At 37.5% G+C, this 16,918-nt stretch overlaps 2 protein-coding genes and 1 long non-coding RNA gene across 3 annotated transcripts; 2 read left to right on the top strand and 1 right to left on the bottom strand.

Annotated features, from left to right (window-relative positions):
- Positions 1-98: 98 nt before the first annotated feature.
- Positions 99-2,193, top strand: LOC147570791 (uncharacterized). Its single transcript, XR_015231510.1, has 2 exons — positions 99-1,049; positions 1,434-2,193. It is a non-coding gene; the product is annotated as an uncharacterized LOC147570791 (long non-coding RNA).
- Positions 2,194-7,268: 5,075 nt separating this feature from the next.
- On the top strand, positions 7,269-9,303 carry PHT1;9 (phosphate transporter 1;9). The gene is made up of 2 exons (XM_086657316.1): positions 7,269-8,068; positions 8,154-9,303. Exons 1-2 carry the CDS (start codon positions 7,371-7,373, stop codon positions 9,052-9,054), a joined length of 1,599 nt encoding a protein of 532 aa, XP_086513442.1. The 5' UTR covers positions 7,269-7,370; the 3' UTR covers positions 9,055-9,303.
- Positions 9,304-11,419: 2,116 nt separating this feature from the next.
- LOC147570789 (calcium-dependent protein kinase 5-like) lies at positions 11,420-15,583 on the bottom strand. The gene is made up of 7 exons (XM_086657335.1): positions 14,791-15,583; positions 14,425-14,568; positions 14,170-14,322; positions 13,415-13,530; positions 12,622-12,789; positions 12,098-12,322; positions 11,420-11,990 (listed from the first exon to the last, which is right to left on the bottom strand). The coding sequence occupies exons 1-7, from the start codon at positions 15,323-15,325 to the stop codon at positions 11,883-11,885; spliced, it is 1,449 nt and encodes a 482-aa protein (XP_086513461.1). The 5' UTR covers positions 15,326-15,583; the 3' UTR covers positions 11,420-11,882.
- Between the last annotated feature and the right edge of the window lie 1,335 nt (positions 15,584-16,918).

Genomic DNA, 16,918 nt, shown 5'->3' with positions numbered 1-16,918 from the left:
ACAATGACTTCCACACGACTCAGACTTGAGTTTCGTCCTTGGTTCTGAGTGACATCAAAGCATTTGACTTGATTTAACGATCAAATATATGAGCTTTATGTTGGAATCGGAGCCAATTTTGGCTCGAGCCGACTCGTCAAACTCAGAAACGGAACGCGCCATTGCGTTCGTCTCGTCGAGCTCTTCAATTTAGAGCCAAGAATCACTCAAATCCGATTCCGGATGAATGAGAAATTCAAGGTTAAAGTTTGAACGAAGATCGGTTGAAATAGGTACTAAAGCGTCAAAGAGGACAAGTCAAGTTGAGGGGCGTTTGCGCGAAGAGGACGCGTGCCAATCTGGACGGTCAGCGTTCATCGCGCGGGATTTCACGCGATCTGACGTCAGGCGTTCCTTCCGCGTTCGGGCACGCTCCGGGCTACGATCTAACGGTCATTTGATCAACTGTGGGACAGTTTCGGGACAGATCACGATCATCTAAAGGCTGCTGTTTCACCCGAGTTGTGAAGGCAGATCCAACGGTCTAAAACCCACCCGAAATTCCCAGTTATATAACCAACTCTCCTCAAAGAGTTGTGTCCCTAAAAACCAAGAGTTTTGTCCCCAAAACTCTAGAGATGTGTCCCAAAAGCTTATACCTATTCAATTCCTATATAAACCCACCAAACCCACTTCATTTTCAATCAATTCATTCTCTTCTCTTCTTCTCTTCCCTTCTAACAATTAGAGGTTCTGGTTAGCCTAGAATATCTAATTAAAGAAGTATTTTCTAGAGGTTCTGGATAGACTAGAATATCTAGAAAAGGAAGAAAGAAGTTCTTCATAGGTCGTCTAGAACATCAATTCAATTCATTCTCTTCTTCTCTTCCCTTCTAACAATTAGAGGTTCTGGTTAGCCTAGAATATCTAATTAAAGAAGTATTTTCTAGAGGTTCTGGATAGACTAGAATATCTGGAAAAGGAAGAAAGAAGTCTCGAGTGAAATCTGAATTTCCAAAGCATCTAGAAGATCATCCGCATCAGTCAAAGAGCTCATAATACTGACAAAGGTTCGCCCGCTTTCAGAATATAGAAGTACCATCTTAAAATTCTGAAAGGTTAGTCGTTGTATCCCGAAGGCATTCACCCTAACGTTTGGTACTGTTACGGGGGTGTAAAAATGTCTTAAGGAAAGAGAATTTATTCTTGCCTCGACTACATTAAACACCTATCTCGGTTAGCCCGAAAGAAGGAATATTGACTTATCTTTATTCTTTAATAGTTTATCTCTCTATAAAGTTAGAGAAAGGAAACTCTGTCCGAATCAAGCCAAGACAGAGAGAAATCGACTTATCGATTAATAACCAGAGAACAACAATCTTAAGACATTTTTATATAGCGATTATTTCTCTGGTTATAAGATATTAATTTGGCTTACTTTCTGTGTGTTTCAGAAAAGGAAATGGCACGAACAAGAACCACCCTACGGGTTCTTCAGCCTAACACCACATACGTGGAAAACCCAGAGATGTTCAAGGGAACTGACTTCGCTCTGAAGCAGAAGCGAGGCAAGTCGAGGAAAAGGCAAAGGCCTGTCGAATGCTACAAATGTAGAAAGCGAGGCCACCTAGCCAAAGATTGTCACTCCACATATGACAGTCAAAGGGAAAAAGCCGATAACCAAGCTTTATTAGCAAAAGACACCGAAAATCGGAATCACCGTCTAATGATTACTGAGTTCGAAAAGGCGTTTGATCTACTTCATAAAATGAACCTCTGTGCAGAGGCACATGAAGATAACCTGGTTAACAACCAGAGATGGTGGGTCGATTCTAAGACAAATCATCACGTTTGTAGTGACAAAAGCCTATTCTCTTCCTATATAGAGGTAGCCGAAGGAGAGACCTTATTCAAGGAAAACGGCTCGATCACCCAAGTAAAAGGAAGGGGAAAGATCGTGTTAAAATTCACTTCCGAAATAGAGGTGACTTTGACCGATGTACTCCATGCTCCAGACAATCAAAAGAACTTGATTTCTGGTTCTCTTTTAAGTGAGAACGGGTTCAGACTAATCTTTCTGTCAGATATCGTTATCATATTTAAGAAAATGATGTATATTGGAAAGGGCCACTTATGTGGGGGGTTATTTCAATTAAATGTTACCCATGTAATGCCGAAGGCACCTATTATTAATAAAATTAATAATTATGCGTATATTATTGAGTCCTCCAATATTTGTCACGAAAGATTAGGACATGTGAATAATAAGTCATTAAAGAAATTAATGAGCTTGGAGTTAAATTCCGAAACTCGAAATTTACTCAAAGACGTACATGTCAAACATGTATATAGTCAAAAATGACTAAAACGTTGTTCAAGTCTTTAGACTGAATTCACAATGAACTCTGTTCAAACATGAGGTGGAAAAAGGTAATTCATTACCTTTATCGATGACTCCACTTGTTTCTGTTATATTACTTACTAAAGTGTAAGAAATCGAAAAGTTCGAGCTTTATAAAATCAAAGTAGAAACTCAACTTTATAAAAAGATTGAGGATTTGAGAAACGACTGAGATGGAGAGTATGAATCTCCGTTCGCCAAGATATACGCCAAGAATGGCATAGTTCATCAAACGGCGACTCTTTTGGTATAATGAAAGCACAGAACATTAGAAGGGATAAAACTCGATCAGTGGAGATTAAAATCGATGATCAATCTAATCTCGATGAACTTTGTGAAGTATTTCACTAAAATTCTACTATTAGCCAAGAACAGAAATAAGGTTCAACCCATGGTGACCAGGAATGTTGATTTAGTTGATGACTCTTAAAATATCTTCTCGATAACAGAGACATCGAAAAACTAAACGACACCTTGACCACCAATTATCGACATAAATACTGGGTGTGAAACCGTATATCGAGAATACAGAGAACGATCAATGATGAATACATGATCCTAAAAGTTCAACTCGATAACGAATCGAAGATGACAACCGCATAAGTTAGCGGAGAAGTATGTCAAGACAAAGATCAAAACCTAAACGGTTAGACAAGGTCAACGACAGAATATTACAAATAGTTACGAAACGATGAACTGTTCGAAAGAAATCATCGGTCTGAGATAATGAAAATTCCGTGAAACATTCTCGAATACAAAGTTGACGAAGAATGCAAAATTCTGAAATCAAACTTGTCTTCGAGAAAGTAAGTTATTTCGAATAACATATTCAGGCGGTAAATACTTCTCTAGAAGGTCCTGAGGCCTGTCTAAGAATTACAAGGAATCCTCAGATGTGTTAAACGGAAGGACCTTGGCTGAAAAATCTCGAAATCAGGAGTTATTACAAATAAATCCTTAAGTCTTTGTAAGGAGGTCCCTAGTTCTGTATCATTACAGAATAGTCCTTATAAATCCTCATGGCAACCTAATCTTCTTGGATAGACAAGAGAATTAAGGTTGATAAGACGTAAAGTTGAATATTACATCATTCGGTCCAGACGTGACTCGAATAATAAATTCAAGGGTCTTGGTAAGATTTTCGATTCAAGAGTATGAACGAAATCTAGAGACGATAAAGGACAAAATAGGTAATGATAACTTTGTTGATCATGTGATAGTTTAAATCTATCAAGGGAGTATATATGATTAAGACATATAACTCAAGAAAGAGTTAAAAGAGAAACTCACCTTGTATTATATCTCAAGGTTCTAATGATCATAAATCATCATGTTATAGAACAAAACTAAACACACTACACTAAAGAAATTGTGTACGAAAATAGTTTTGTCAAAAAGGAGAATCCAATGGTTACCCTAGAACTGTGGGGGCAGATGTTATTACATATCTGAACGGTACCCTATATGGAATAGTATTAGATTCCACCCAAGTTGACGAATAAGAGAAAATACTCTTGAAATGTGGGGGGACCCGAGAAGGAACCGAAAAGCCAAGTATAAAGAAATAAAATGGCATATAGAACTCCAAATTCTCCTGAAGATATAACGTCATAATGACGTAAAAAGAGGGAAATTATAGAGTACCTCGGAAACCAGATTTAACCAATAAGAGTGTTTGGTCAATAAGGTTTCATTGAGTTAAGAACTATGGTTATATTCACTAAGTTGTGACAAGAGTTGGAAATCAAGTGTGTGAATATAAGTAATGACGTGAATTTCCAATTCACTCAACAAATCTGGAAAAACACAAATGGAAAGAACTTCTCCTCCTAATCCTAAACTAAGTAACGAGATTCAACCGTGAATCATCTGTTCAAAAGAACAGACAATACTAGTTAGGAATAAGAAAGTGTTTAAAGAAGATATGATTCGATGCTTTTCCAGATTGAATCGTTACTCATGATTGATAATCTGAAGTGCATGGTTAGACAGAGAATGGTAGAATAACCGCTCAAAAACCACGATAAGCATAAATACTTGAATTTGAACAAATTCAAGAAAGAGTTATCATAGTAACAAATAGTTCTTAAGTATCTGAGCAGACTCGTATTAATTGGTTGTACATATCATAAAGAAAACGAAGATATGTGGACAACACTCGAATCCCAGATACAAAACAGTGGATATGACAAACCACTAAGGGCTACGATATCACAAAATCCTTAGAGGCAGACGTGCATAGCTGGATCAACAATGTAATCCTAAAGGCCTTGATGGATACATTGTTTTGGAGAAAGCAAAGGAAGTAGGTGAACTTCCTGGAGGATATTTGTTTGTGATTGAAGCCAGTGCACGCAATAAACATAAGTAGTTGTTGCGTAGGCACTAATACGGTAAGTCTAGAGAATTCAAAATAAAATAGACTAGCACCGTAAAGCAATTGCTCTCAAGGAATGCATAAATTAAAATTATGCTCAATCCTAAGTTACCTGGCGGATCCGTAAAGAACAAGGGTGAACAAGAGAGTTGAAATTGCATCATCAAGGGGAATGTGGCAAAAACGCCTAAAGTAAATGAGTAAAGGCATGGTGAAACCCTACCTAGATGACTGGAGATCCCACGATCTAGGTTCAAAGGGCAACTGAAGCTATATCCTGACTCGACAGTAACACTGTAAGAGATTTCTATCTCTTACCCATTCCTAGGATGATAACAGTGTTGCCTGCATTGAGAGGCTAAGCATTAAACTTTTAATGAATCCGAAAACTTAGAACTTGATTCTAACGTGAGGTATAGCAGGATACCTTATTACGGATAACCTATATGTGTGTGAATTGATGCCGGTTCCGTGGGAAGGTCGTCTAGGCCGACTTCTCTAAAGCACACATGAATTCGGGAATGTTCAGGGCCGAAATGAACACAACCGAGAACCTAAGTCGGTAAGGGATTAGCTGTGTGATAGCTATTCAGGTTTACAATTTCCAGGACTCAGTTCAAGACGATAAGTTCACTGCCGTCCTTGTAGACCTTGTAGTTATTCACTAGGAAAGGTTCAAAGTCGAAAGACTACCTTCTTCCGATGCAGCGAAGTTCCGCTTATGAGCTCTGTCAGTGTCAGAATGTCAGTATAGTATGTTTGTATATAGTAAACCTCGAATTTTCATTCATGTGGGGGATTGTTGGAATCGGAGCCAATTTTGGCTCGAGCCGACTCGTCAAACTCAGAAACGGAACGCGCCATTGCGTTCGTCTCGTCGAGCTCTTCAATTTAGAGCCAAGAATCACTCAAATCCGATTCCGGATGAATGAGAAATTCAAGGTTAAAGTTTGAACGAAGATCGGTTGAAATAGGTACTAAAGCGTCAAAGAGGACAAGTCAAGTTGAGGGGCGTTTGCGCGAAGAGGACGCGTGCCAATCTGGACGGTCAGCGTTCATCGCGCGGGATTTCACGCGATCTGACGTCAGGCGTTCCTTCCGCGTTCGGGCACGCTCCGGGCTACGATCTAACGGTCATTTGATCAACTGTGGGACAGTTTCGGGACAGATCACGATCATCTAAAGGCTGCTGTTTCACCCGAGTTGTGAAGGCAGATCCAACGGTCTAAAACCCACCCGAAATTCCCAGTTATATAACCAACTCTCCTCAAAGAGTTGTGTCCCTAAAAACCAAGAGTTTTGTCCCCAAAACTCTAGAGATGTGTCCCAAAAGCTTATACCTATTCAATTCCTATATAAACCCACCAAACCCACTTCATTTTCAATCAATTCATTCTCTTCTCTTCTTCTCTTCCCTTCTAACAATTAGAGGTTCTGGTTAGCCTAGAATATCTAATTAAAGAAGTATTTTCTAGAGGTTCTGGATAGACTAGAATATCTAGAAAAGGAAGAAAGAAGTTCTTCATAGGTCGTCTAGAACATCAATTCAATTCATTCTCTTCTTCTCTTCCCTTCTAACAATTAGAGGTTCTGGTTAGCCTAGAATATCTAATTAAAGAAGTATTTTCTAGAGGTTCTGGATAGACTAGAATATCTGGAAAAGGAAGAAAGAAGTCTCGAGTGAAATCTGAATTTCCAAAGCATCTAGAAGATCATCCGCATCAGTCAAAGAGCTCATAATACTGACAAAGGTTCGCCCGCTTTCAGAATATAGAAGTACCATCTTAAAATTCTGAAAGGTTAGTCGTTGTATCCCGAAGGCATTCACCCTAACGTTTGGTACTGTTACGGGGGTGTAAAAATGTCTTAAGGAAAGAGAATTTATTCTTGCCTCGACTACATTAAACACCTATCTCGGTTAGCCCGAAAGAAGGAATATTGACTTATCTTTATTCTTTAATAGTTTATCTCTCTATAAAGTTAGAGAAAGGAAACTCTGTCCGAATCAAGCCAAGACAGAGAGAAATCGACTTATCGATTAATAACCAGAGAACAACACTTTAATGTTATGTGTCTTTATACATTAAAGCATTTATTAGAAGACCGCGACTTTGAAGCATCGAAAATAGTCTTTAGGAATTGAATCAAGATTAACTTAGGAGACAATTGCATTTTAACTCTTAATCTTCGCCTCACCTTCACCCCCACAACTTTTAATAAGAACAATCTTGGTTGGCCAAATCTTTTGTTCCCGGATATTATTTTGGATGCCCTAACGTCGTGATCTTCGTAGAAGTATTTAAAAGAAATAGCGTGACTACCTGAGACACAGCTGCAAACTAGAAACAAATAATTAAAGAGAAAACTTAGAAAAAACTGTAAGGGTGGACTAATTCTTTTGATAATAACAGGCAACTAAATTATATAAAATTGTCCCATCACTATAAATTAAATATAACAAGGACAGTTTAATGTTTCTTATTAATTAAATAATTGAAATGAACAATAATTAACATCATTAAAATTGAATATATATATATATATATTAAGGCTTATCTTGCTCACAAACTCACAAAGACCATAACCAATTGTTACTAGTAATATTGAAATTAGATGGGTGGTTTGAAGGTACTATCAGCTCTAGATTCAGCAAAAACACAGTTTTATCACTTTCAAGCAATCATAATAGCAGGTATGGGCCTCTTCACTGACTCTTATGACCTCTTTTGCATTCCACCAGTCATGAAGCTCATCGGTAGGATCTACTACTCCGACCCCAAAGATCCGTATAACCCATCTCCGGTACCACCATATGTGGTTTCTATATCGGTAGCCATCCCTCTCTTAGGGACTGTATTAGGAAACGTTGTATTTGGTAGACTTGCCGATCGAATAGGTAGAAAAAAAGTGTATGGGTTCTGTCTAATGCTGATGATATTCAGCTCCATTGGTTGTGGTTTCTCCATCTGCCGTACCAGAAAATGTGTCATGACAAGTCTTTGTTTCTTTAGATTCCTACTTGGTATAGGAATCGGCGGGGACTATCCTATTTCGGCTACAATTATGTCCGAGTTCGCCAATACAAAGACCAGAGGTTCTTTTATAGCTGCTGTTTTTTCTATGCAAGGCTTTGGAATACTTGCTAGCTCTGCAGTTACTATGACTGTCTGTGCTATGTTCAATCGTGCCTCCCCGTCTTCCACTAGTACCCCTGAGGTTGCAGACCTAGCATGGAGATTGATTCTGATGTTCGGTGCTGTCCCAGCTGCCATGACGTTTTATTGGCGGATGTCAATGCCAGAAACTGCTAGGTACGTGCATCAAAAAACAAACAATTGTATATATACACGAGTAGTAGTTGTTGCTGTTTCCTAATTAATGTATTTGTTGTTTCAGATATACAGCTTTGGTCGAACAAAATCATAGACAAGCAGTAAAAGATATGGAGAAAGTGTTGGACTTGCCTGTGGTAAGACATGAAGAAGAAGTAGTAGGTTATATAGCACCAAGTCCACCAACTTATGGAATTTTGTCGAAAGAGTTTTTTCGGAGACATGGGCAAGATCTCTTTGCGTGCGCCTCTACTTGGTTCCTTGTAGATGTTGTATTTTACAGTAGCAACCTCTTTCAGTCTCAAATTTCGAGAGATTTTCTTCGAAATCACAAGCCAGTGAATGCATATATGGAAGCATTTTACATAGCTAAACTCCAAGCAGTCATTGCTATTTCTTTGACAATTCCAGGGTACTGGGTTACTGTGTTTCTTATCGATCGAATTGGACGTGTAAAGATCCAAATGATGGGGTTCCTTATGATGGCAGTTTGTATGTTTTCCATTGGGATACCTTACAACAGGTACTGGCAGAGTCATATAAATGCTGGGTTTGTAATCCTGTATGGTCTGACGTTCTTCTTCTCCAATTTTGGACCAAACACCACCACATTCATCGTTCCGGCTGAGCTCTTCCCTGCAAGGTTTCGGTCGACCTGCCATGGGCTATCTGGTGCTGCCGGAAAGATTGGTGCTATAGTAGGTTGTGTTGGTTTTCTATGGGCTTCTGGGAGCAAAGATGACAAGGGACATCCAGAAAGTATAGGGATGACAAGAGCACTTGATATTCTGGGCGGAATTTGTTTATCAGGTATGATATTAACATATTTGTTCACCCGTGAAACCAAGGGAAGATCATTGGAAGAGAATGAGACTGAAGACAACCGAAACCCACAAAGTACATTTCAGAGACATTTTTTCACATCCATTCATTCAACTACCGCTCATATTCATCCAACTAGTTAGTAATATTAATATTGGAAACTATAGCGCCACGTTAGATAGTAGCTAGGTTGCGTGTTTGGTTAAGTGGATTCAGGTAGCTCCACGTTATCTATGTAGCGGTCCATTATGTAGAAAGGGATGCAATTATACATATAAAAGTTGTAATACTAGATAGTAAGACTTATGAACACGTATGTATACACCACTTTAAAGCTAAGATTAAGCAGCCAACAACTGGTAGCCCAGTTGGTCGGTGCATATATTCTGCAATGCAAAGGTCTCAGGTTCGATTAATTTGTTGGGCTGTAGGTCAATAGTGTTTCGGCAGTTATCGTGCTTATCACATCGTGTCGATGTATCAATGCCTTTGTAATGACCATTGTAGTCAATACTAAAAAAAATAAAAAATTAAGCATGGTAATCAATCTAGTCCAGTAGTCCAAGCTGGGTAGCTAGCTATAATTAAATCTAGGATAAGAATGAGAAACTATTGACTCTAACCAGGGAATCGAAACCCCAATGACCAGTTATGTTCAAAGGAGAGAGACTGCCTGGGGAAAAATAGACTTTTCCTAGATAAGCTAATAACAACCACATTTTCGGCCAAGTATTGAAAAATGTCCCAAAACAACAAAATATTAGTTTTTATTTTTTTGGCTTGAATAGCAATTAGTTGAGTAGAATAATTCCATGTGTTGATCTGAAAACCGAATACTGTGACATATTACATGGCCAATATGGGTACGTCCATCCATCCAACTAACATTCGTTCGTTCAATTAGCAATGGATTGAGTGTCGGTGAATGGGTACGTACTTGATTTTCAACTTCCACTTAGAAGACTAATATCTGCGCGTTAATTTTGAGTTTTGACAAAAGTGCTCACATATCTAGAAAATAAAAAAAGGATAAGTAAATAAAAGGTGAGAGGTAAGTGAGAGTTGATGTAGCATCATCATTCCTTTTAGTTTTAGTTAGTTAGATTAAAGAGACAGAGCCATGGTCAAACTTTTTTGATTTACTCCTATTAGTGCTTATGATTCAAAGTCTCTAATAATTTATTTATTTAATGTTAGTGGTGGAAATATAAAAACAAACAAATTTGTAATGAATGAATGAATGGCCCCCACCCACCATCATCACCTTCAAGCAAAAAATGGAGGAATAAACCAGCCTGGAGGAGTAGAGCTGTCTGTGAATATACAACTCAATCCCACATGCCTCCTTAATTTCTCTTAATACCATCCTCCAAAATCCTCCTCCTCCTCCTCCTTAAACCAAAAAAAAAAAAAAAGAAACCCCCCATCCCACTTCATCTCTCTTGATAGTTTGTTTGTTCCACCAATTCTACTCCAGTCTCCAGAGAAGAATGGAGAAAACAAGTACTAGTAGTAGTAGCTATTTCCCTTCAATATCACTACTCACAAAGCAATCATCATCACTCCCAATCTCAAAACAAGAAAAAGCTCCTAATTCAACTCTGCGTAAAAGAATCCCATCTTTCTCATCCATCACTAGTACTACAATTCAACAAGTACATCTCTCATCCTCTGCTGCATCAGCATGGGCCATTCACTGTCGATCCAAGCTCTCTTCTTCCACCAATTCACTCAGATCAGTAGCAGGGGGAGGATTTGGTTTCAATATTGCAGGAAGTAGTAGTAGCTCACTCATTAGGAAGTGGTGGGAGTTGGGATGTGGTTGGGTTTTGTCTCGGAAGCCTTCTTTCGCTAGCGATCTCGAGATGGACGAACACGACTACATAGCACTCGGCTCACACAACAGAGGGACTCTTAGACATGTTCTCTGTAAGGCCAAGAACCAGCTCAGGAGGCTCGTCGTCGGCTCTGACCATTACGTCTTACCCAATTAAAATTAATGCATCTTCTTAAGACTTCAATTACACCAACAACACAAAAGAAAAAGACAGCTCAAGCCTCTTCTTCTTCTTCTTGTTTGTGGGGGATGGATGGATAGATCATTTCATTTCATCTGTTCTTGTATTTATCACTCTGAAATTTCTTTTTTATGTTCAATTTATAAATCCTCGCCGCTGTTTGAATGAAAATCTTTCTTGCATTTTTTCCTACTAAAATGGCGATGAAAACCACCATAAGTCATCAAATTAGACACAACTAACTTTTCCAAGGATGCCATTGCTCCAAATGTTTAGCTGTTTTTTACATGCCTAGTCTATACAGACGAAAATCATCTTTCCTGTGGAATTTTGTTTCCAATATAGGAGAGCTTCTGTGCTCCTTATAACGCCTGCAATTTAGATATCTTGGTTTATCGATATTTACATTTTGATGCTAGCCTGTTAGAGAATAATACCCATTCCGCTGAAAATCTTGCCTAACAACCAAAGAATCCATAAAGACAGGAAGTAATGTGGAATAAGATTTTGTATAAAAGAGGAAAAATCTGTCAATCTTGTGAGTTATATGTCTCAAAGCCAATACAAAATCTTAAACTTCAAATCACACACAAAACAATAAACTCGCAATCTAGTGGTATAGTTTCAGAGTACTCTGCAAACTATTCAGCACTCAAATACACAAATACGGTAGCTAAAAATACTCGGATCACCGAATCAATATCCCCATAAGCTTCTGTGACGTTTCCATTACGACCTAGTTAGCCGCCTTTCATTGGAGAGGAAGTAATTGCTAGACTAAGTTGCAGCTTATAAATCTGATCCCGGGAGTAAGAGGAAATGTTACAACTGAAAGTTTTCGCCATTATCCTTATAAACAACTTATTTCTACCTCCAAACAAGAATTAGTTTTTCTTTCATTTGATTTGGCCCATTTGAGATTACCTGTTCGTAAATGTGTCCATGATCAAAAGCTAATGACATCCAGGTGAATCTATTCTGCTCAACATGGTCCGTCTTCCATGTCCTGCAGCACCCTTGGTCATCATCGCTACAAACTCAGCATAGTCTATCCGTCCATCCTAAAAGAATAATAATATACACAAGCGGAATTCATGAGATGAATGATGAAATTTTTGGAGGAACAGAAACTTAAAAGTAGAAAAACAAGAAGAAGCTTGATACTTACATTATCTTGATCAACTTCTTTGATAATATCATCAAGAACCACATCGATCATGTTGTGATCTGTGCATGCTTGTTGGAGTTCATCAATAGTAATATATCCACTTCCGTCCTTGTCAAAGTAGGAAAATGCAGCAAGCAGATGTTCCTCACGTTCGAGTTTGTTAAGATGGACAGTTGCTGCAATAAATTCACCGTAGTCAATAGTCCCATTGCTGTCCACATCAGCCTGAAATAGATAAAAGCTTCATCAGCTAACCCATCCTAGGCATAATAGCCGGGCAATGTGGAGAATATCTCCAAATCTTGGGCGGTTTATGGGAGTAATAACTTATGAAGTAATAGCGTAACTAAGCTTTTATACTTTAAGTTCTTTTATGGTTCAGAATCGATAGGTTTTTCAAAACTGCAGTATGGGTATGATTACTTCATTACTCAAAGTCACACACTAATAATATTCAAGTGTGTTGTAAACTTGAACATTTATGGTGAGGATACTTAAATTCGTGCTGGGAAAAATTATCTTACAGCATCCATAAGATCACGAATCTCCGACTCCTTTAAGGTAGAGCCATATCTTCTAAGACCAGCTTTTAGCTCATCGAATGTGATTGCGCCACTGTTGTCAGTGTCCATTGTCTTAAACATCTCTTTTAAACCAGCAATTTCTTCCTCTGACAAACTTTCTGCTATCACCTGGTAATAGACAACGAAAAAAGTTTCATACTCATCCACAAATTGTGATTCTACCACTTGATGATTAAGAAGGATTAGAGAAAGACAAGAGATTAGAAAAACAAAGAAGAAACCCATTGACTCCAACGTAGTACTCAGATATGAAATCCAGAACACTGCATATATAAGTAAGTTCAGATATTTATAGCCCAGGAGATGATTCGATAGTCTTCTATTATCTTTTAGTTGCAACGAATGGTCATATTCAGATTGAACCCAACATGAGTCTGGCAAGAAAAATTATTTTATCTAAATGTGAATGCTAATATTCACAGCCTCCTCTGCTAAATCCGTGAATACAACTTGGTTCATATGGTTGAACCTCAAACTTGGTAGCGACTATTTGCAAATATTCACAACATAGCAATCATGGCCAGGAAATATAACTTCCCTATCTTATTGTTCTGAATATTATTTAGAGAAGAATAATAAAAAAAAATCGGATGCTTCTTAGTGGACTGCGGCTGGCTGAATAAGGGTATCTTAGCTATCACGTGTAGCATCAGAGTAACCGTGCAAGTAAATGATTTAAGTATAGGCATGACATATTCATCTGGCATAACAAATACGCCAAACTTAAACTCACCCGTAAAGCCATCTTTTTCAACTTATTCATAGCAGAGAACTGTTTAAGGCGAGAAAGGACAGCTGGATCCAGTGCACGGTCAGGAGCAACTCCATTTTCACAAATCCAAGGATGACCTGGTATTGGAATAGAAGGAAAGAGAGCATTTCAAGTGATGGTAATAGAAATACATATATAACAAAATAAATACTATATACTCTTACTGCAACATTTTAACCCCAGGATAAAATCCTTTTTTTTTGTTGAACCCCAGGATAAAATCCTATTCAACCAGGAAAAAGTTGCTTATTTTCTACTTGGCCTTCATGAAGGAGAAGAAGAAGAAATTGTGGATATAATCAGATCAAATGCAGCATCTAAGCAACATCATCACAACGACTATGTCTGCTACAGAGGTCCTCCTAATCCTATTACTAGTGCAAATTGAATATTTTTGATATAAAGAGTTATGGATAGTTTTAATATGCTTCAAATTTACTATTAATTTACAATTTGAAGAAATTACAATAAGTGGTGTCTGCCTTCTAAATGACAACCTCCCTCAATTTTCCAAACTAGGGCAATATCATTTATTCAAACTTTCAGCTACACAATGACAAGTATCAAGTATGTGATGATGACGAAATAAGGATGAGTGAGCAATTCTCAATCAAGAAAAACTGGTAGATGTATTTCTATAGGTATTCATGATAGTATTAAAAACTGAATGGACAGAGCATTTGAGATCCAAGGTAAAGGTAGAAGCAGTAACTTACATAGTACTTGATGAGCAGTAAAGCGATCTTGCGGGCGAGAGCAGAGCATATTCTTGATAAGATCCTTGGCACTGTCAGAGATCAGCGGCCACGGGTCAGAATCGAAGTCAATTACACCCTTCAAGACTGCATCAAATATCCCTTGTTGTGTTTCTGAATCCAAAAAATAAGTAAAAACCAAAAGCTGATTAAAGGAAGGAAGGAATCCTTCAACATCTTCGTTGATAAATAAAAAACTGAGTTAGAGATATATACCTGCCCAAAAAGGTGGGACGCCACTAAGCAATATATAGAGTATTACTCCGGCTGTCCATACATCTGCTTCTGGCCCATAGAGCTTGCAGAGTACCTCCGGAGCAACATAATATGGACTCCCAACCACATCACTAAAAACTTGACCTAAAAATGGCAAATGACTAAATCCCTTAAATCATCATCTTCATAACAAATTTGTATCAAGAAATTATCATATATATATATAAAGATAATTTTAGATAGAGCATCTAACTAACGTAGTGAGTGAGTGACCATAAATAAAAGTGTGATAATAGTCCCACAATCTAGCAACTAAGAATATAATGTAAAGTTTTTGTCATAAAATCCTTAAAAAGAAGAAGGAACCTGGTTTGAAGAAAATAGAGAGGCCAAAATCAATGGCTTTGAGAGAGAAATCATCATCTTTATTGAGTAGCAAGAAATTTTCAGGCTTCAAATCTCTGTGCATGACACCAAGTGAATGACAAGATTGAACAACACCAACAATGATTTTGGTCAATTCGGCAGCTTTTCTCTCAGTATAATGTCCTCTCTCAATGATACGATCAAACAATTCACCACCACTACAAAGTTCCATAACAATATGAACACACAATTGATCTTCGTAAGCACCTTTGATTTTAACAATGTTGTTATGACCTCCTTTTAGATGATGCATTATCTGAATCTCTCTCCTGACATCATCAATATCCTCTTTTGAAAAAAGTTTCCTTTTAGATATTGATTTACATGCGTATTCAATACCACTGGCATTCTCCGTGCACAAATATGTTGTTCCGAATTGTCCTTGACCTAATTTACGACCACCAAATGTATAAAGATCACGAATGTTTTCAGTCTTGTGACCTAATATATTCTCCGCCCCCAACCCTCTCCTCATTCCTCCTCCTCCTTCAAATTACAAATTCCTCCCTCCCTCTTTTAACAATAAATTAAGAGAGACAGAGATGATGATGATGATGATATTCTCACGAATGAAATTGCAGACACAGCACAGGGAGAGATATAGAGAGAGAGAGAGAGAGATCGGAAGAGTAGAAATATTCAAAGGAGTTTTAAGATGAATGGCGATCATGTCCCCACCCCCAGGCCCCACTATACTACTTAATAAGCTGGAGAGAGAGATAGAGAGAGAGATGTTGGATATTTTCGCGGGGGTAAGTTTTTGAGGGCGGGAGGACATTTCGGTACGTTGGGTAAATGGATGATACTGGTTTCTTTCTTTATGAATATTCATTAAATTGTACCAAAGCCGCTATTCCTCCCTCCAATATTTCCCTCTCCCAGCCCGTCTGGTGATGTGGCTTTGCCACGTCATGAACATGGGGCAAGGAATACAATGACAGACGGAATCACGGGATTAAGAAGTGGTTGTTTGAGTTATGTATTTCTGGTCCCTAAAGTATATACCTATTTACAAACAAATCCTCCTATTTATAATCAACCTTGCATGTTGATTTATGACTGGAGTCTAGGTCTTAACCCCATTCAAAACTGGTTTTGGTATGAACCTCTAATAGTCAACTCCTCTTTTTATTTTCATATTTTGTCTTCGGTTTTGTTTGTATTTGAATTTCTAAGTTTTTTTAATTCGAATGATGGGTGATTTGGGAAATAAATCAATTTCTTGGAGTCGAAGATTTGAATAGGAAAAAAAATTACGAATACTTTGAAATTAAAAACTAAAATTGTCTGAAATCAAATACATATAATATTGACTACTAATAGTCTGGAACTGATAATAGTCACGAAATTAAGTAGTCTTCATCCAAAGTATTCAACTATGCCTGAAACAAATCTGAATAACAATTGGACTGAAACGAAAAATAGTATCAAACAAAATGAACCTAAACTGCAAATAATCTAAAACTGATAATAGTATGCTGAAGTACAAAATATGTATTAACAAGATAACAAAGAAAAATAATCCAAAAAAAAAATAAAATAACAAAACATGTTATAATTAACAAAGAATAAGTTCAAATATGACGATAATATATAAATTATCAATACAAATAGTAAATAATAACATATGAGTTCAAGAAATCAAGATAGATGGAGAAGATGAACATTGAAGCTACCTGGTGCGGCTTCTTGGTTAAAATTTGAAGACATTAATCTGAGAGGGATTGGAGAAGGAAGAAAGTGTTGAAGCTACCTTTCCTAGTTCCTCCCGAAAGAATGAATGAAATTCAAATTTCCAACTCAATCAATCTCTCAAAGAAAATAGTTAATAATTAACAAGATTAATTTACCGAATACATAACTCAATTTTTAAATATCTAATGCAATTGCAAATTCGGACATAGGCATATAGCAATGTGAATTCATAAACTTAAAACTCCAATGGTGTATTAAAATTTTAATATCTAATGCATTACAAGTGGGTTCTTATAGCTATTGGTTCAGGTAGTCATGATGATAATGGTTGAGATACAGAAGGGTACCTTTTGCTCCTGAAACGACGCAAAAT

This window comes from Eschscholzia californica, unplaced genomic scaffold, assembly GCF_041429995.1.
Source record: "Eschscholzia californica isolate CP2 unplaced genomic scaffold, dmEscCali1.0.p SCAF_1, whole genome shotgun sequence".
Taxonomy (NCBI): Eukaryota; Viridiplantae; Streptophyta; class Magnoliopsida; order Ranunculales; family Papaveraceae; genus Eschscholzia; species Eschscholzia californica.
The sequence above is the reverse complement of the archived record's forward strand: the minus strand, read 5'-3'. Positions and strand labels throughout refer to the sequence as shown.

What these genes read in the sequence shown, in the direction of transcription:
- LOC147570789 (XM_086657335.1), bottom strand. Translation starts at nt 15,325, where the DNA reads ATGAGGAGAGGGTTGGGGGCGGAGAATATATTAGGTCACAAGACTGAA. An exon ending in TTCGTGATCTTATGGATGCT is followed by an intron (nt 12,323 to 12,621) that starts GTAAGATAATTT and finishes TATCTATTTCAG; the next exon opens with GCTGATGTGGACAGCAATGG. An exon ending in AAGAAGTTGATCAAGATAAT is followed by an intron (nt 11,991 to 12,097) that starts GTAAGTATCAAG and finishes TTATTCTTTTAG; the next exon opens with GATGGACGGATAGACTATGC.